This window comes from Gavia stellata, chromosome 35 (genome assembly GCF_030936135.1).
Source record: "Gavia stellata isolate bGavSte3 chromosome 35, bGavSte3.hap2, whole genome shotgun sequence".
Classification (NCBI taxonomy): Eukaryota; Metazoa; Chordata; class Aves; order Gaviiformes; family Gaviidae; genus Gavia; species Gavia stellata.
In genome coordinates, this window is record NC_082628.1 from 1,038,959 (window position 1) to 1,058,676 (window position 19,718).

At 53.9% G+C, this 19,718-nt stretch overlaps 2 protein-coding genes across 2 annotated transcripts in view; both read left to right on the forward strand.

The window, feature by feature from the left end:
- LOC132320346 (electroneutral sodium bicarbonate exchanger 1-like) lies at nucleotides 1-12,905 on the forward strand. The gene is made up of 22 exons (XM_059832626.1): nucleotides 1-21; nucleotides 2,417-2,498; nucleotides 3,203-3,331; nucleotides 3,780-3,915; nucleotides 4,131-4,291; nucleotides 4,396-4,575; nucleotides 4,744-4,832; nucleotides 4,899-5,122; nucleotides 5,492-5,579; nucleotides 6,086-6,232; nucleotides 6,410-6,501; nucleotides 7,010-7,184; nucleotides 7,321-7,454; nucleotides 8,072-8,317; nucleotides 8,420-8,525; nucleotides 8,879-9,040; nucleotides 9,726-9,839; nucleotides 10,188-10,349; nucleotides 10,940-11,191; nucleotides 11,831-11,899; nucleotides 12,447-12,620; nucleotides 12,720-12,905. The coding sequence occupies exons 1-22, from the start codon at nucleotides 1-3 to the stop codon at nucleotides 12,903-12,905; spliced, it is 3,129 nt and encodes a 1,042-aa protein (XP_059688609.1).
- Nucleotides 12,906-13,310: 405 nt separating this feature from the next.
- LOC132320347 (uncharacterized) overlaps nucleotides 13,311-19,718 on the forward strand; it is a 47,509-nt gene continuing 41,101 nt past the window's right edge. Inside the window, exons 1-4 of the mRNA XM_059832627.1 lie at nucleotides 13,311-13,399; nucleotides 17,985-18,100; nucleotides 18,805-18,933; nucleotides 19,382-19,517. Of these exons, the coding sequence (XP_059688610.1) occupies nucleotides 13,311-13,399; nucleotides 17,985-18,100; nucleotides 18,805-18,933; nucleotides 19,382-19,517 (470 nt within the window). The remainder of the gene's footprint in view (nucleotides 13,400-17,984; nucleotides 18,101-18,804; nucleotides 18,934-19,381; nucleotides 19,518-19,718) is intronic.

Genomic DNA, 19,718 nt, shown 5'->3' on the forward strand with positions numbered 1-19,718 from the left:
ATGGGGTGCTGGGTGGTACAGGTATAATTGGGGGGCATGAGTGGGGGTAGGGGTCCCTCTCCGGAGGCAGCCAGCTCGAGCTGTCACCCGAGAACTCCTCAAAGAGGGATGGGAAACCTTCCCTGGGACTCTGCCTTCTCAGCGGGATCCCAGGGTCGGCCCCTGTTAGGGTGGCCGGCGTGGGTAAATCCCTAAGAGTGGTGAAGGTGCCTTCCGAGTGCCGCTTGGTGTTGGAGGCGAAGCTTTGGGTGCTTTGGGATTCGTACGACTGCCATCTGCTCAGGAGGGAAGGATGGGGGGAGAAAAGGTGGTTTAATGCACATGGTGGCATCTGGCAGCCTCCCTGCAGGAGGTGGCCAGGGCAGGGGCTGTGTCCTGCAAAGTACTTCACTGTGTGGAGCATCCTCCAGAAAAGCCGTAATAAATCCATAGAAATAATTTTGGGTTTCAGGGGGTCTGCCAAGCCCGGCCAGGCTTGTTCCTGACATCAGGTATATGCACTATCCCGTCCCATATCATTTGCCCGACGTCTTGCTCGGCTGCGGTGGGTTCGTGCCTCCGCCCTGGTCCCTGCTTGCTGCTCCTGGGAGGGAGCGTGGTGCTGCCCCGAGGTTTCGCTCAACCTCCTCCAGCTCCAGGATGGAGAGCTGATGTTGAGGTTCACGGCAGAAGGTCCCCAAAGGCTTTTCCTGCCACGCAGCCGCCAGCGTGGAGTGGGGCTCAGCACCGTGCCCGAAGCATGGCCCCCTCCTGACTCTGCCCCGCCACGTCCCCGTGCAGCCCGTCTCTGGGCTGAGACAGCCGAGAAATCCTGGGGGGGACATGGCAATGTCCCTGCGTGGGCTGGTAGAGAGCCAGAAGGGAGCTCGTCTGGACAAATACAGAAGAACGAGGCACATTGTAATAGTGAGGCTGCCCAATCGTCACCCTTTATTTGCTGAAAACCAGACTGCTGGGTGCCTGTCAGCAAGCACTCATTACTCTGGTTTGATTTCTTCAGAGATTGGTAGTACAGAAGGGAGGAAAAGGCACTCACCTTCTGCAAAGAGAACCGTTCCCCGAAAAGTCGGACCTTCCTCCTTTGCTCCAGTGATTTCCGATTTCAGTTTTACAAGCAATTACTGCTTTCAGCCTCCCAACAAAAGCAGCTTCGAAGCAGCCAACCGGAGCTTTGTGCTTAGGAAATAGTGCTAAGCGGAACAACTCTGGCTGCTCCAAAACTCCAAAGTGAGCGATGCAAAGCTCGGCATCCCCTTGCCCAGCCCAGTTTTGACAATGTGATGTTTTGCAGGCACCTGTCAGCAGCGGAGAAGGACAGAGAGGGAAGGCAAAGCGTTTGCAAGTGCTGGTGCCCATGCTGGGATGGGATAAACTGCTTTCCGGAGGCTTCTCCCCTTCCTGCTCCATCCCATCCCAAGGCCACAGGTCCGCAACCCCACAGCTCTACGAAACCCTTAACTCCTCCAGCAATTTCCTCAACAAAATAAGCGCTCCGAGTCCATTTGAGTGGCCTAACCGGGACCGAGTGAGTTCTGAGCGGGGCCCTTTCCTTCGGTGGCATCTCCGCGCAAGGCTTGCCGCGATTTCGAGGATGCTGCAACAGAAGGGCCATGGGACGCTGAGAGCATCTTGCCGCAGAGACGGAGGTGCTCACTTGTCCTGTTTCCTCCTATGTTTCCTCCTAATGTGTATTTTGCCCCGTAAGGCGTATTTTCCCCAAGGCTTTGCACCTCTCTCGTATTTTGGCAGCTTGTGCTTTTAAATACACCCAAACGCTGCTTATGCCTTTTGGCCCAGCAGGATGCGGCATTTACACCCCTTTTCTCTATTCCGGCTAGTTTTTGCCCAAAACAGAGCTGGTTTCTCCCCATCCACTAAGTTTTCCAAGCGGGAAGAGTCCTGGGGTGCGTGGCTTTAAATAACTGCCTGGATACGCATCACCGATTGTGATGCCATAAACGGTCACTTGTTGTGTCTCTGGAGTTGGTGCACACTGGGTGCCACTGAGCTCCTCTCGGTGAGAGCTGTCCAGGTGTCCCGGGGGACTCTGGCCCCCTGATTGATCTGGAGGTTCAATTATCCCCCCAAACCGGTGACCGACGTGAGGATGAACCAGAACGGGGCTTACAAAATGACACTTCTGGAAGAGTTACAGGTAGCACAGCTGAAGGGCTGAGCATCCCCCAAACAGGGGGAAAACTCTCCCCGAAATCCCATTGGCATTTCCCTGGAGGGCAGAAGGATGGGCAGGGGGAGATGCTTTGCACTGGGGAGGGCTGCCAGGGGCAGGTGTAGCGTCCCTGGTCGCAGCACGGAGGCAAAACGGTGTCTAAGAGAGAAGGAGACTTGCCGGCAGGACGCAAGGGAGCTCTAGACGCCCAGCCCCAACTTTTACCTTCTTCTCATTGCTAAACAGAGGCATGACGAGGAGGCACTGATTGACCAGGGGAGAAGGAGCAACGGTGCCAAGATTCACTATGAGAAGGAGGAGTTGGAAGGTGAGTCTCTGCTGAGATGCTGGTAGAGGGGCCACCAGCCCGGCGCCTTTTCCCGTTGCACAAAGTCCCTACAACGTCCCTCACTCGGTGTGACATCATGTGCAGCAAAATGTGCCGTGCTTCTTAATAAAGCAGCACAGTTATTTTCACGTGTTTTAATATTACGGCTTTTCAACAGAGGGAAAAAGCCCCCGCGGAGGTCACGGTGTGAGCTTTAGCCATGGGGCTGGATAATTCACGGCTTGTTTACTCGCAGAGGCCGCTCCTGGCTTGGAGAGGTCTGGAGAATAATTGGACAGCTGCAGGCGCGAGGCTGTGCTTTTCTTCTTTTCTTCTGGAGTTCCTTATCATGGGACTGATTGGATCTTCTCTTGTTGCCTTGTGCCATACAAAGATTTTAAAAAGAATTCCCTTCTGTCACTGCTTAATGAGCAAGGCTGAGTGTTGGCCAGCCCAAGCTGGAATTTGAGAAGAGGTTGGATGCTTTCAGGGCACTTTTGGGGGAGCCATCACTTGTTGTTGCTCTGTTGTTGCAAAGTTCGAGTAAAACAGGCTTGGAAAAAAGGAGAGGTCTGTGACATTCAGGGATCCAGTGAAAACAAAATTGGTGTTTCCTCCTGGGACGGCTGCACTGATTTAACCGTGGTGTCTGCGTCATCCATCTCCCCAATATCGCGAGTGATGCAAATGCTGCTTTTTTGCAGGCCACCGGACCCTGTACGCCGGCGTGCAGATGCCGCTGGTGGGGCAATGCCACCGGCATCACCGACCCCACAAGCAGAAGCATCGGGAACAGGAGGAGGACTGTGCCCCGACGGAGCGGGGCTACCACTGTAAGTCCCGCCACCCCGTTCACTAAACTCCTTGGGGCTACATGGGCGCTGGGGTCTTCTGCAAGCAGGTCCATGTGGCTAGTTTGAGTGACTTGCTGTTCTTCCGAGGGAAAGTGGCATTATTTAACAAGACCCTCTTTTTCAAAACTTTCATCTTTTTTTTTTGAGGTAGTTAAATGTATAATGGATTTAGGCTCATCTTCCTCAGCGGGATGCCTGCTTTAAAAATGGAAATGTGGGGAAGGAAAGCTGCCCATCCTTGTGCAGGGGTGGAATAGATGCTTCTCCTTCTCCGTGGCTCTGTGCAAGCCCCAACAGAGCCAGGGGAGAGGGGCCGGCCCAATATTTGTGGCTGAACTGGTGCCGATCTGATGCCCGCTTTGCATGTGAGCGTGATGGGCCATATTCGAGCGTGGTAACGGGACGGGTCTCTGTGTTCTGCCCCCAGGCACCCCGTCCCAGCGGGTGCAGTTCATCCTCAGGACCAAGGAGGACGAGCAGCATGTCCCTCACGCCTTGTTCACCGAGCTGGATGAGATCTGCGTGAAAGAGGGCGAAGATGCCGAGTGGAAGGAAACGGCAAGGTAAATCCCTGCTGCTGGCTGCAGTGGGAGAGGAGTTCCTGCGCGCCGGCAGAGCCCGCGGGCTCTGTTTTCCACTCCTCAGGACGCGAAGCTTTTGCAGCTGCAGGTGCTGATGCGAGGAGCCGTCTCCCCTTGCTACCTGTAGCTCTGTTAAAGGGGTTGGAGAGCTGGGGCTGTTTCCTTGCAATGGGGCTGACCACACCTGATGTCCACAGGTGGCTGAAGTTTGAGGAGGATGTGGAAGACGGCGGCGAGCGCTGGAGCAAGCCCTATGTGGCCACGCTGTCCTTGCACAGCCTCTTTGAGCTGAGGAGCTGCATCATCAATGGCACGGTGCTGCTGGACATTAGTGCCAACAGCATCGAAGAGATCGCAGGTACTGTGGGTGCCGCGTCCCTCCGGGAACGGCCGAGCTTGGCTCGCCGCTGTGCCCTTCCTTCCCAGATCAAACCCTGCCTCATTTTCCTGTGCCATGCTCAGATCTGATCCTGGGCCAGCAAGAACAGCTCACGGAGTTTGACGAGCGCACGCGGGCAAAAATTGGAGAAGTTCTTTTGAAGAAGCACCACCATCAGAACGAGAAGAAAAGAAACAACCTTCTCCGCTCGTTTGCTGATGTGAGCAAGAAGGGGTCGGACCTGCACCTCCTCGACAAGCCAGGTGAGGGTTCCTGCAGGGCTTTGGCACCCGGTGAAGGTTTCTGCAGGGCTTTGGCAGCAGATGAGGGTTTCTGCAGGGCTTTGGCCCCATTAGGTTTGTCCTAGCAAAGGAGAAGCATCCCAATTGCTCCTTGTCCGTCTTTCTGAGTGTCTTTCTTTTTTCTACCAGCTCAAACACTTACCCCTCATCCTTCTCCCACCACTGTGGAAGCTAAAAATGGGGTGAACCATGAGACCAGCACAACGGATTTAAGCAAGGTGAGACACTCATAGCTTTCTTAGGCCTTCAGGGCCGAATTTGCTGTTGCAACCTTGGCTGCAGAGGGAGCTGCAGGGTGCTGTGGGCTTTGCTTTTGGGGTAATTGCCTGAAAATGGCTTGTTGTGCCCAGGCGGAGCTGCACTTCATGAAGAAAATTCCCAGCGGGGCTGAAGCGTCCAACGTGCTCGTAGGAGAGCTGGATTTCCTTCGCCAGCCCATCGTGGCATTTGTCCGCCTGACCCCGGCTGTCCTCCTCTCAGGCATGACGGAAGTTCCCATCCCAACAAGGTCTGAACGAGAAGCACAAAGTTTTTATTTCAAACCCCCCCAACAAAACATCAGATGGCATGCATCAGTTTGGCATCCCAAGGGAACAAGGCCAGCGGGAGCCAGCACGTTTCTGCCAGCCACGTCTCCTTGCCTTCATTTCCCCCTTCCCTGCTGTAGCTTTTAAACCCATTGGCCAACGTGAATGAGAGTTGGCCCCAAAATGAAATTTGCGATGGGTTTTGATGAATTTCCAATTCATCACCGGAGTCGGTGAGCCTCCGTGTCCCCTCTCGAGCCGTGCTCTGGGCTGGGAGCTGCCAGGGATTTCCTTGGGTGCTCTTTGAGCCATGACACGTTCGTTTCTCTCCTTTTGTTTGTCTTGCCCAGGTTCCTGTTTGTTTTGCTTGGACCAGAAGGAAAAGCCCATCAGTACCATGAGATCGGCAGGTCCATGGCTACTATCATGACGGATGAGGTGCGACGTGAGAAGGGATATCTCTGGGTCATTTTTGGCTTTCTTCACCTCTCCCTGTCTCTGTAGTAGTGAGGAAGAGTGTTTGCTGTCCCCGCTGCCGGCAGCTCTCCAAATAGCCCACCCTTCGTTCGCACCCCAAAGCAAACACGCACGTTTGCATCCCCCCACATCCTGGAGGCTGAAATCCCACCCGGGGTGCATCCTGCACCTCGTCCTTCTCCCCGGGGTCCCCAGCACGCTGTCCCCAGTGGTGGCATTGCCAGGGCCAGTAAAACTTGTCCTCTCTAAGCAACAGGCTGCGGTGTGCCATGGGGGATGGGGGGGCCTCGTGGAGGAGAGGATTACAAGGAACACGATGGACAGATTTTTCCTTTTGGGGGAATACTTCCTGCCATTGCCAGCAGGAAATTTGGGGGAAATTATCTTGCGTTTAGCCAAGTGCTTATTGCACTGCTTAGGGCATGCGAGATGGGTTGTCCTCTGAGCAGGTTGTCTCCTACGGGCAGGTTTTCCATGACGTCGCCTATAAAGCCAAGAACCGGGCTGACCTCGTGGCCGGCATCGATGAGTTTCTGGATCAGGTCACGGTCTTGCCGCCTGGAGAGTGGGATCCATCGATCCGAATCGAGCCCCCGAAAAACGTCCCTTCGCAGGTGGGTGCTGCGGTGGAGGGAGGTGCGAGGGGGACGGGCAGGACGGCAGGCAGCTAGGGATGCTGTTCAGGGCTCCAGATTCACCAGGTCCCTGTTTGACACAGTCACATGGCCAGACCAGAAGCAAAACAAGCCAGTGGTTACAAATAGCTGTCTTTCTTATTTCCATTTGAACAGGAAAAAAGGAAGATGCCAGGAGCTCTCGATGACAGTGCTTCTGACAGTGAGCCGGAGAAGCACAGCGGTCCTGAACTGGAGCGGACGGGAAGGTGCAAGCTTTGATAGTTTGGGGTGGTTTTTTTCTGCTTGCCTCCCAAATCTGAGCATGCACCTTGCCTTTGAGCAGGTTTTTGGGGTTAGTTGGTTCAGTGAAGGGGCTCCACATGCCCATCTGGGTCCCTGGGCTGGGCAGGTGGGAGATGTGGGCAGCTGGGCTCAGCCACAGCATCAGTGCACACAGGTTTTCTTGATTTGGGGTGGAAGCAGATGTGCAAATACCTCCAGGTAGAGCTCTGCTGCTTCTCAGAGCAAGGGAGTGTTGCAGTAAGAGGGGATGGGCTCTCAGGTTAGGTCTTGTTTTTTCTTTTTTCTTCTTTTTATTTTTGTTGTTGGAGGGCATTTTGGCGTGCCTCAGTTTCTAGTGGGTGTAAAAAGGGAGAAGGAGACGGCTTCTTTTCAGCACTGAAAATTACTCCATGCTTGTGATTGCCCTTCTGCAGCCAAGAAAAGTCCATGTGGTCTTGCAGGAGAACTGTCTCTATTTTGTCCTTCTTCCAGGCTCTTTGGAGGTTTGATCCTGGATGTGAAGCGAAAAGCCCCGTGGTTCTGGAGCGACTTTCGGGATGGTCTGAGGCTGCAGTGTCTGGCGTCCTTCCTCTTCCTCTACTGTGCCTGCATGTCCCCTGTCATCACCTTCGGGGGACTGCTGGGGGAGGCGACCGATGGCCACATAGTGAGCAGCTCTCTCTGTTGGGTGGCACGGGGGAGGATAAAACTCATGCAAAAGTCCTTGCTGCAGTGAGTTTGCTCTGGGTTTTTTTTCCCCCTAATGCTTTCTGTACTCACTGCTGCCTCTCTTCCCCGGACAGAGTGCCATGGAGTCGCTGCTGGGCGCCTCCATGACCGGCGTGGTGTTTTCCCTCTTTGCTGGCCAACCTCTCACCATCCTCGGCAGCACCGGACCCGTGCTCGTCTTTGAGAAGATCCTCTACAAATTCTGCAAGTAAGGCTGGTTGCTGCGGCCGGGTGCTGTGAGAGCCTTCAGAAGGCAGCGGGGATGGAGAAAAGATGTTTGTCTTTCATTTCTCTCAGCGGCAGTTGTTCGATTGAAGTTGTCTTGTGTGTCACAGATGCTGCACGCTGCTGCTTTAGTATGCGATGGTGCGAGAGCCCTGGCTCTCTGAAGGATGGATGGGGTCATTTGGGGGTTTTAGGCTTAAAGCGAAGCAGCTGGAGGAGGAGAAACCACAAGGATGTGGATGCCCAAGATGGGCTGCACAAGGAAGAGGAGACAAATCACTCTGGTTTGGGAATGGGGGAAGATTTGCTTCCCTCTGAGTACAAAACAAGGCACTTCTTAGCCTGATTGTCGCTGGAAGTGGAAATACAGTTTGCTCAGGTAGCCAAATAGTCTACTGCTGAAATGTTGTGAGTTTGGATGATTTCATTGAAAAAGTAGGAGTTTTTCATGTGAAATGGGTATTTTCCATGACAGTCCTTCTGCTGTGATGACTTCGATGTGAGATGAACCACCCTTATTGCAATTTAAATTTATCATTAAGCCCCAACTTGGAGCCTCTTGCTGGCCTTTCCACCCTTGGTTTTATTTTGGTTTCCCAGGGAGTACACGCTCTCCTATCTCTCTCTGCGGGCATGCATCGGGCTGTGGACCGCCTTCTTCTGCATCGTGCTGGTGGCCACCGACGCCAGCTCTTTGGTGTGCTACATCACCCGCTTCACCGAAGAAGCCTTCGCCTCCCTCATCTGCCTCATCTTCATCTACGAGGCTCTAGAGAAGCTGAGTCACCTGCGGGAGACCTACCCTGTGCACATGCACAGCCAGCTCGACTTCCTCACCATCGACTAGTGGGTTTTTTCCTCCTAAAACGCCCCTGCCCCTTGGCAGGAGCTCAGGGCTGCACCTGCATCGCCTCTCCCTTACCCGTGTCTTGGCTTCTCTCCTCCCAGCTGTAAGTGTGAGGCACCGACGCATCCCAGCAATGAAACCCTGCGTTTCTGGGAGAGCAACAAGATCAACGTGTCTGGCATCGCCTGGGAAAACCTCACGGTGACCGTAAGTGCCCCGAGCCACTGCTTCCTCGTGCCGCGGCCACGGGGTCCAGGGGCATTCGCGTGGTGCACAAGTCGGAGCCCTTCAGGTGGTGATGGGCTTCCAGCTGTGCTAGTGCTGCTCTGAAAAGTCATTGCTTACATCTAATGGGTGGTTTTAACCCGCTTGGTCCTGGGAAGGAGAGTCCACCTTGTCCAGTCCACCTTGTGCCCAACATCGTGGGTAATAACTGTCCGCCTCCTCAACGCGGTGGCAGGACAATATTTCTGACCGGCAGCAGAAATAACCCCCTCGTTATGCGAGGTTTCCTTGCCGCACGTGCACTGCCTTTGTGTCCTGATGCTCTGTTTCTCCAGGAATGTCGGTATTTGCATGGAGAGTTTCAAGGACCTGCCTGTGGACCCAATGGCCCCTACACGCCTGACGTCCTCTTCTGGTGCTGCATCCTCTTCTTCTCCACCTTTGTGCTGTCGAGCTTACTGAAGAAGTTTAAGACCAGCCGATACTTCCCAACCAGAGTAGGTAGAAGACAGTGGCCAGCAGCAGTCTCCACGCTCATTTCCCAAAATGGCTTTCCTGGAGCACTAAGCAGTATTTGCCACCACTCGGTCGAGCTGGGAAACGTTGACCTTGAAGGCCAAGCTCTCCATCAGCGTGGACGTCCCTCACTCATTTCCATGAGCGCAAAAGGATCGTAGCATTTCCCACCTGCCTGGCGACCTGTCCTGGAGCCATCTCTTGCTCAGGCAGTGGGAAATCAGGTCTTCCACAGTTACTTTTTTTCACCTTCTGTGCATTATGTGCTCAAGGGGAAGGCTGATTCAGCTGAGGAGCTGCCATAGCAAACGACACTATTTCTTCCTTTTGAGGAGCAAATGATGCCTCAGTGCCTTATTCCCGTTTTAGCTGTGAGCGTGGCTGTCGTGGCAGACATCTGCTTCCTTCTTTTGTAATTTTATTTTTTTTTTTAAGGTTTCAATTAAGACAACCCTTTTCCACCTAATTAAACATTTTGTATTGCCTGGCACCAGATCTCACAGGCACAAACACAGCAACGGTATCTAACCAAGGGATTTGGCTGCATGTCCTCAGCATGGAGGGGTTTTGTTAACCGGTCTTAATGGCGTTGACGTCCCTCACTTTTCCATGTCATGTTGTGGCCCCCTTTGCGACGCCCCCTTCAGCTCTGGTTTCTTGCCCCAGGTACGGTCCACAGTAAGCGACTTTGCTGTTTTCCTCACCATCGTCGTCATGGTGCTCATGGACTTCATGATTGGGATCCCATCACCGAAGCTCCACGTCCCCCATATGTTCAAGGTAACGGGGTGTTTTGGCAGGGAGCTGGTTTCAGCCCTTGGGGATGCCACAAGGTGATGCCGGGGCAGGACAGGGCTGAGTCCGGAGGAGATGCTGGTGGTGCGACCATCTCCTCTTCTGCCTCCAAGCGCATTGTTTCCTTCGGGAAAGGAGAAGACAGCCCCAAAACTAGATACCTCCAGGAGAAGTATCTGTAGGTGCTTGCAAAGAGGGCACCGGCAGTGCTGAACCCCAGGGTGACGTGAAGCCAGGGCTGGGAGGTGCTCTGACATGGGAATGGAGGGGAAAAGCAAAGCCAGTGAGGTGGCTGGGCTGGGAGATGATGCTGATGTGTGTGCTTTGTTGCAGCCTACCAGAGACGACCGCGGGTGGTTCATCAGCCCCGTAGGACCCAACCCTTGGTGGACGGTGTTGGCTGCGCTCATCCCAGCTCTGCTCTGCACCATCTTGATCTTCATGGACCAGCAGATCACTGCTGTTATTGTGAACAGGAAGGAGCACAGGCTGAAGGTAAGGGGCTGCAAGAGATGAGCCCATCCCCAACCCACTCCGGGCTGCAGGCACGGGGAGAAGCTCCTATTCCAAATGCTTTGGGAAGGCATTGGTTTGGGAAAACGTCAGGCTGCGTGGCAGGATGCTCTCCTGCATTAATGATGACACAGGGAGCAAACGACAGGGAGTTCAGATGAGCAGCCTTTCAGAGGAGCAAATTAATCTTGGAGCAATAGAGAAGCGTGGTTTTGTTTTAAAATGTCACCAGTGGATGGGGGATCGAATTGTGTTGACGCGCTGCCAGGGATAACTCAGAGTCACATCCTACTTGCAAGTGGTGGAAATTTCTTTATAAAGGAAAAAACCCGGTCTCTTTTTTTCTTTTGAGAAGTAGCTATCGCACAACCAAATCCACTTTGTCTGAACTCCTGCCACCTTTTCATGCAAGGGGCTTGCACAAAGAGCAGATACCTCCTTATTTGTTTCCGAGGCGTGTTTTAAATTCTCAAGAAGTTGACTTGCGCTCTAGCGGGGTTTGAGCCTGACTTGCGACGTTGTCCTTGCTCTTGTGCTGTGGGACGCTCATCTCCTTGTTTTGCTTCCCGCAGAAAGGATGTGGGTACCACCTGGACCTTTTCATGGTGGCCGTGATGCTCGGGGTGTGCTCCGTGATGGGGCTGCCCTGGTTTGTGGCTGCCACCGTCCTGTCCATCACCCACGTGAATAGCCTCAAAGTCGAGTCTGAGTGCGCAGCTCCAGGAGAACAACCCAAGTTTCTGGGGATACGAGAGCAGAGAGTCACTGGCTCCATGATCTTTGTGCTCATGGGCTGCTCTGTCTTCTTCACTTCTGTGTTAAAGGTAAGAGGAAAATGCAAAACACCCAACAGCCACGAGCTTTTTGGAGGTTACCCAAAACCAGTCCCCTCTCTCCAGGCCCAAGCAGCTGTGGAGTGGAGGAGGAGGTGATCCCAAACCTTGGGGCTTGACCCACAGTGGGAAGCAGCCTCCTCGCTTACGCTTTCCAGCCGTTCAGCACGTTATCGATGGCAATTTGCTCCCCCAAATGCCTCAGCACAGCCGTTCCAGTAGCTAAACACACTGAAATCATCTCCATGGGCTTCCTTGCGTGTTCCTCCCACAAGATAATCTCCTCGCTAGGCTAAGAGGAGGCACGTTGCTTTTGCTTGTTGCTACAAGAATAAGGAGAAAGGTTTTTCTACCGTCACAGAACGTGGCATATGGTAGCATGGTCGCCTGTTTTCCTCCAACCTTTCTGGAAGATAGGATTCTGCTGATGAAAGATAACTCCAACGGTCAGCCTAAAGCAGAGCGTTAGCTCACTCGCAGGCACAAAAGCTCTGCTGGTTAAAATCCGACACGTCTCTAACCCTGTGGAAACTGGAAAGCTGTAGGCAATTTGAGGCAGTGCCTGTAGAAGAGAGTGGTACTACTGAAAATGCAATTTAAAAAAATAAATGATTGCATTCTTTCTTTCAGTTTATACCAATGCCTGTGCTTTACGGCGTCTTTCTCTACATGGGCGTGTCGTCGCTCGGAGAAATTCAGGTACGGACTTTTTTACAGCGTGCAGCATGTCCGCTGCCTGGTATTTCATCTCCGTAGAAGCAGGAAAAAAGCAGCGGCATGGGAAAAAAACCTCTCGGAAAGCAAGCAATGAAAATATTTTGTGTACGAAAAAGATTGGAGGAGGCACAGGAGGTCTATAGGGCTGGGAGGACCGGGCAAGTTGAGCGCTCCCTGTTTAAACACAGGTTAGGGCAGGCCAGTGTTTGGTTAGGTGAAAATGGGGGAGTTGAGTGCACAGGGAAGGCAATTTCTACCACTGGTGGAAATCCTTGCTGGGGGATTCAGTGGGCCAAGACAAGCTAATCATAGAATAACGTGGCATAATTGCACGTGGGTGGGCAGCTCTCACGGGCAAGCTGGTTTCTAGCTGGAGCGAAGGGAAAATGGGTGCTGCTCCCAGGAGGAGCATAGTGGGATCCACGATTTCTCATGGCGAGCGAGATCCTGAAAACTCCCTCCACGTCTCAAGAGGGCCAGAAGCTTTCCGCAGTCCCAAGGTGGCAACTTTTCCACTTCGATTTTGCAGTTCTTCGATCGCTTGAAGCTGTTTTGGATGCCGGCGAAACACCAGCCGGATTTCATCTACCTGCGGCACGTCCCCTTGCGAAAGGTGCACTTCTTCACCGTGATCCAGCTGATCTGCCTCGTCCTGCTCTGGGCCATCAAGGTGTCCCGTGCCGCCATCGTCTTTCCCATGATGGTAAGAGGCGGTGCCGCTCGGCACAGGGATGTTTGCCGCGTTGGAGTGAGATGTAGCACCACCTCTGGCCTCACCGCATCTTCCCTCTATTTCGTGCAGGTTTTGGCTCTTGTATTTGTCCGGAAAGCCATGGATTTCTGCTTCTCAAAGCGAGAGCTCAGCTTCCTGGATGACCTTATGCCAGAGAGCAAGAAGAAGAAGTTGGACGGTGCCAAAAACGAAGCCAATGAAGAAGAGGTAACGCTTGCTGGGCGCTCGGGGCTGGACATCTCCCTCGGGCTGTGAGATTGCCTGTTTCTAGCACAGCTTGTCTTTACATGTTGGGGCAAGATCAGAACTCAAAAGAAACAGATCCTAATAGCCTGGATCCCACATCTTAACCTTTTTTTTCCCTGAATGAGCAGTGAGCTTAACACTTGAATAGAGGTATAATTTTTTAAATGAGTCATTTATAATAACAGATGATGATGATGATGATGGAAAGATTGGCTCGTAACAGTGTTTTTAACCCCCCCCCCAAAAAAATTCAGAGTGAAAGGTCTTTACCCTGCTGCGCTAATAGCTAAAGGTGCCACGAGTCAGAAGGAGAGGGCAGCATGCAATGTTTTTGCTGGGTGTTCAGGTTTTTTCCACTTGGATCCAAGACAGAGAACTTGATTTGTCCCTTTTTTCCGTCAGGAGTCCCCGAAAATGATGGAAGCTGCTGCTGCTGCCGGTTCAGTTCTGCTGAAACTGGGCAAGACCAGCAACTTGGATATCCCAAAGCAAAGTAGGGACAGGTAAAGCCCCACCAAGTGCCAGGACCCCCGGCAAGATTAGTTGGAAGGTGTTTGGCACAATTTTTTCCACTTGCATCTTTCTTGAGCGTCCCATAGAAAGCAGCAGTCAGCTTGGTGGGAAAATCACATCTACGGGCAGGGCTGCAGGAGGGGATCGCAGGGCTCTGCCTCCAAGCAGAGTGGCTGCACAACTCCCATCTGACCCCAAAAAGTCGCATCCTCAGTGACTTTAGGGTAGCTGGAGATCCTCATATGTAAAAACGAGGAGTTGCAGGCATGATCTGTACCAGCAGTGGCTTAGGAGCCCACTCCAAGGCTAAACGCCCGCAAGAGCCTTTGCACGGAGCTGTAGCTCTGCAGCTCTCAGGCTTGCCTCGCAAAACTCCTCATCCAGCAAAACCTGCCGTGCTTATGCTGAGCTTTGATTCTCGGGGCCCCGCTGTTCCTCTTGCTGATGCTAACGCACTTGGTGGCATCAGTTCCCGTAGTCACGGATTGCTCTGTGAAATATTTATTGCAGGACTGATCCTTGCGAGATTAATATCTCGGAGGAAGTGTTGAAAACGAGCGTGTGGAAGGCTCTCACTATGAACACAGAAACAGTCTGAATCCGGGGAGGAAAGAGGTAAAGGATTGCATGTGAACGTGACCGTGCTCCTCTGCAAGCGACGGCGCATGCCTACAGTTTTCCCGTGCTTCGGCAGGCAGTACCGAGCAAACGGCCCGTCCCTGGGAACAGGCAGCGAGGACCGTGGCATGCAAACCAGCTCGTCACTGCCGGGGTGGTCCCACGAACAGGGTTGAACCAGCAGCAGCCGGCAGGTCTTCCACTGATGGTGCTCTCCCTCTTTTTGTCTTTTTTCCCCCCAGTTTTGCTATTTAGGAGCCTCGGCTTTGAAGGGGAGGAGTGAGAACGTGACTCAGGGACGTGCCAACGCAGAGACGGGGAGATACCGCTGTTTTCCAGTTGGAGGATTCCCATTAAAGCCATGTCGATGTTTTCAGTTCTCCTTGGTGTGCTTCAGGCATTCAGTATCTCTAGACCAGCAAACTGAGGTGTACGTGCCAGTCAATGGGAGTTCGGTGTCGTGAAGTTCCCGTGTGTACGTGCGTGTGGTGGTGTGGGTTTGTAGTGGTAGAGGGACTGCTGCCGCTTTATCATTCAGTGCTGTTTTCCTTCCTTTTACCTCCCTGGCACTCTGTAGTTTTTTCTTCTCCCCTGTCCTTGCAAAGTCTCTTCTCTCCCAGGGTGGGATGAGCCGGGAGGAAAGCGGCAAGATGCCTTTTCCTTCTCCCTTCCCCTGCCGCTATGCAGGAAGAAGCTGTGAAGCAGAGATGGCTCTCGTGCTCTCTTGAGGTTTTGGGGCGGGGGGTCGTTGGGCTGTGGTGTCACCTCAGGCACATGCGGTCGAGTCGGCTGGCCGTGGAGCCTGGGAGGAGAGGACAAGCCAGAAGAAAAGGTCCCCTTGCAGCCCTGCATCTTGCTGTGGGCTCCTCAGCACGTGCTCCAGGCTCTCGGCGTCTGCAACTGGTGCCTCGTGCCCAGCTGGGACGGGTGCACGAGCCCTCCTGCCATCGGCTTGTCCCATCCTCTGCGGGAGCCTGTTCGTGCATGAAGCCAACCCCAAATGCCAAGGGCAAGTTGTTGCTCCTTGCAAACAGGTGGGGAAAAGAAACTACAGAATTGCTCTGTAAGGAAGAAAGGGGTACATCCCCAAGCAGGGCCAAAATCAGACGGCTTTTACGGGATGGGGTTTTGCAAGCTGTAGGTTGACTTTTGCCAGCGTGGCATGGTGACTGTCGGAGGGGACAGCTGCTGTCCTGCAGCGCCGCGGGAGCGGTTCCCGAGAAAAGGGAGGCGGAAGCAGCTGAAGGAGTTGAAGCCTTAGGCCGCAAGAGCTGAGCAGCTCCGGGTATTCCAAAGTATTTTTCCAACCGTGTCCCCGCCTGGCCAGGGAAGTCAGTGGAGGAGGTGGTGCGTCTGGCTCCCTCTGTATAGTGTGCTGGAGGTGAGGAAAGGATTAAGGAAGAGAGAGGTCAGAGGAAGGAGGAGGGGAGTGTGTGTGGGGCTGTGCTGAGGGTGGGGTTTGGAGTAAGTGGAGGGAGAGGCTGGGGAAGAGCCCCAGGCCGGAGCTGGAAGCCAAGGGAAGGTGATGTCCCTCTGGGAGAATTAAGGGCTCGGCCTCCAGGTTGGACCTGGGGATGGGGTGCTGGGTGGTACAGGTATAATTGGGGGGCATGAGTGGGGGTAGGGGTCCCTCTCCGGAGGCAGCCAGCTCGAGCTGTCACCCGAGAACTCCTCAAAGAGGGATGGGAAACCTTCCCTGGGACTCTGCCTTCTCAGCGGGATCCCAGGGTCGGCCCCTGTTAGGGTGGCCGGCGTGGGTAAATCCCTAAGAGTGGTGAAGGTGCCTTCCGAGTGCCGCTTGGTGTTGGAGGCGAAGCTTTGGGTGCTTTGGGATTCGTACGACTGCCATCTGCTCAGGAGGGAAGGATGGGGGGAGAAAAGGTGGTTTAATGCACATGGTGGCATCTGGCAGCCTCCCTGCAGGAGGTGGCCAGGGCAGGGGCTGTGTCCTGCAAAGTACTTCACTGTGTGGAGCATCCTCCAGAAAAGCCGTAATAAATCCATAGAAATAATTTTGGGTTTCAGGGGGTCTGCCAAGCCCGGCCAGGCTTGTTCCTGACATCAGGTATATGCACTATCCCGTCCCATATCATTTGCCCGACGTCTTGCTCGGCTGCGGTGGGTTCGTGCCTCCGCCCTGGTCCCTGCTTGCTGCTCCTGGGAGGGAGCGTGGTGCTGCCCCGAGGTTTCGCTCAACCTCCTCCAGCTCCAGGATGGAGAGCTGATGTTGAGGTTCACGGCAGAAGGTCCCCAAAGGCTTTTCCTGCCACGCAGCCGCCAGCGTGGAGTGGGGCTCAGCACCGTGCCCGAAGCATGGCCCCCTCCTGACTCTGCCCCGCCACGTCCCCGTGCAGCCCGTCTCTGGGCTGAGACAGCCGAGAAATCCTGGGGGGGACATGGCAATGTCCCTGCGTGGGCTGGTAGAGAGCCAGAAGGGAGCTCGTCTGGACAAATACAGAAGAACGAGGCACATTGTAATAGTGAGGCTGCCCAATCGTCACCCTTTATTTGCTGAAAACCAGACTGCTGGGTGCCTGTCAGCAAGCACTCATTACTCTGGTTTGATTTCTTCAGAGATTGGTAGTACAGAAGGGAGGAAAAGGCACTCACCTTCTGCAAAGAGAACCGTTCCCCGAAAAGTCGGACCTTCCTCCTTTGCTCCAGTGATTTCCGATTTCAGTTTTACAAGCAATTACTGCTTTCAGCCTCCCAACAAAAGCAGCTTCGAAGCAGCCAACCGGAGCTTTGTGCTTAGGAAATAGTGCTAAGCGGAACAACTCTGGCTGCTCCAAAACTCCAAAGTGAGCGATGCAAAGCTCGGCATCCCCTTGCCCAGCCCAGTTTTGACAATGTGATGTTTTGCAGGCACCTGTCAGCAGCGGAGAAGGACAGAGAGGGAAGGCAAAGCGTTTGCAAGTGCTGGTGCCCATGCTGGGATGGGATAAACTGCTTTCCGGAGGCTTCTCCCCTTCCTGCTCCATCCCATCCCAAGGCCACAGGTCCGCAACCCCACAGCTCTACGAAACCCTTAACTCCTCCAGCAATTTCCTCAACAAAATAAGCGCTCCGAGTCCATTTGAGTGGCCTAACCGGGACCGAGTGAGTTCTGAGCGGGGCCCTTTCCTTCGGTGGCATCTCCGCGCAAGGCTTGCCGCGATTTCGAGGATGCTGCAACAGAAGGGCCATGGGACGCTGAGAGCATCTTGCCGCAGAGACGGAGGTGCTCACTTGTCCTGTTTCCTCCTATGTTTCCTCCTAATGTGTATTTTGCCCCGTAAGGCGTATTTTCCCCCAAGGCTTTGCACCTCACTCCTATTTTGGCAGCTTGTGCTTTTAAATACACCCAAACGCTGCTTATGCCTTTTGGCCCAGCAGGATGCGGCATTTACACCCCTTTTCTCTATTCCGGCTAGTTTTTGCCCAAAACAGAGCTGGTTTCTCCCCATCCACTAAGTTTTCCAAGCGGGAAGAGTCCTGGGGTGCGTGGCTTTAAATAACTGCCTGGATACGCATCACCGATTGTGATGCCATAAACGGTCACTTGTTGTGTCTCTGGAGTTGGTGCACACTGGGTGCCACTGAGCTCCTCTCGGTGAGAGCTGTCCAGGTGTCCCGGGGGACTCTGGCCCCCTGATTGATCTGGAGGTTCAATTATCCCCCCAAACCAGTGACCGACGTGAGGATGAACCAGAACGGGGCTTACAAAATGACACTTCTGGAAGAGTTACAGGTAGCACAGCTGAAGGGCTGAGCATCCCCCAAACAGGGGGAAAACTCTCCCCGAAATCCCATTGGCATTTCCCTGGAGGGCAGAAGGATGGGCAGGGGGAGATGCTTTGCACTGGGGAGGGCTGCCAGGGGCAGGTTTAGCATCCCTGGTCGCAGCACGGAGGCAAAACGGTGTCTAAGAGAGAAGGAGACTTGGCGGCAGGACGCAAGGGAGCTCTAGACGCCCAGCCCCAACTTTTACCTTCTTCTCATTGCTAAACAGAGGCATGACGAGGAGGCACTGATTGACCAGGGGAGAAGGAGCAACGGTGCCAAGATTCACTATGAGAAGGAGGAGTTGGAAGGTGAGTCTCTGCTGAGATGCTGGTAGAGGGGCCACCAGCCCGGCGCCTTTTCCCATTGCACAAAGTCCCTACAACGTCCCTCACTCGGTGTGACATCATGTGCAGCAAAACGTGCAGTGCTTCTTAATAAAGCAGCACAGTTATTTTCACGTGTTTTAATATTACGGCTTTTCAACAGAGGGAAAAAGCCCCCGCGGAGGTCACGGTGTGAGCTTTAGCCATGGGGCTGGATAATTCACGGCTTGTTTACTCGCAGAGGCTGCTCCTGGCTTGGAGAGGTCTGGAGAATAATTGGACAGCTGCAGGCGCGAGGCTGTGCTTTTCTTCTTTTCTTCTGGAGTTCCTTATCATGGGACTGATTGGATCTTCTCTTGTCGCCTTGTGCCATACAAGGATTTTAAAAAGAATTCCCTTCTGTCACTGCTTAATGAGCAAGGCTGAGTGTTGGCCAGCCCAAGCTGGAATTTGAGAAGAGGTTGGATGCTTTCAGGGCACTTTTGGGGGAGCCATCACTTGTTGTTGCTCTGTTGTTGCAAAGTTCGAGTAAAACAGGCTTGGAAAAAAGGAGAGGTCTGTGACATTCAGGGATCCAGTGAAAACAAAATTGGTGTTTCCTCCTGGGACGGCTGCACTGATTTAACCGTGGTGTCTGCGTCATCCATCTCCCCAATATCGCGAGTGATGCAAATGCTGCTTTTTTGCAGGCCACCGGACCCTGTACGCCGGCGTGCAGATGCCGCTGGTGGGGCAATGCCACCGGCATCACCGACCCCACAAGCAGAAGCATCGGGAACAGGAGGAGGACTGTGCCCCGACGGAGCGGGGCTACCACTGTAAGTCCCGCCACCCCGTTCACTAAACTCCTTGGGGCTACATGGGCGCTGGGGTCTTCTGCAAGCAGGTCCATGTGGCTAGTTTGAGTGACTTGCTGTTCTTCCGAGGGAAAGTGGCATTATTTAACAAGACCCTCTTTTTCAAAACTTTCATCTTTTTTTTTTGAGGTAGTTAAATGTATAATGGATTTAGGCTCATCTTCCTCAGCGGGATGCCTGCTTTAAAAATGGAAATGTGGGGAAGGAAAGCTGCCCATCCTTGTGCAGGGGTGGAATAGATGCTTCTCCTTCTCCGTGGCTCTGTGCAAGCCCCAACAGAGCCAGGGGAGAGGGGCCGGCCCAATATTTGTGGCTGAACTGGTGCCGATCTGATGCCCGCTTTGCATGTGAGCGTGATGGGCCATATTCGAGCGTGGTAACGGGACGGGTCTCTGTGTTCTACCCCCAGGCACCCCGTCCCAGCGGGTGCAGTTCATCCTCAGGACCAAGGAGGACGAGCAGCATGTCCCTCACGCCTTGTTCACCGAGCTGGATGAGATCTGCGTGAAAGAGGGCGAAGATGCCGAGTGGAAGGAAACGGCAAGGTAAATCCCTGCTGCCGGCTGTGGTGGGAGAGGAGTCCCTGCGCCAGCAGTGCACGCGGGCTCTGCTTTCCGCTCCGCAGGACGCGAAGCTTTTGCAGCTGTAGGTGCTGATGCGAGGAGCCGTCTCCTCTTGCTACCTGTAGCTCTGTTAAAGGGGTTGGAGAGCTGGGGCTGTTTCCTTGCAATGGGGCTGACAGCACC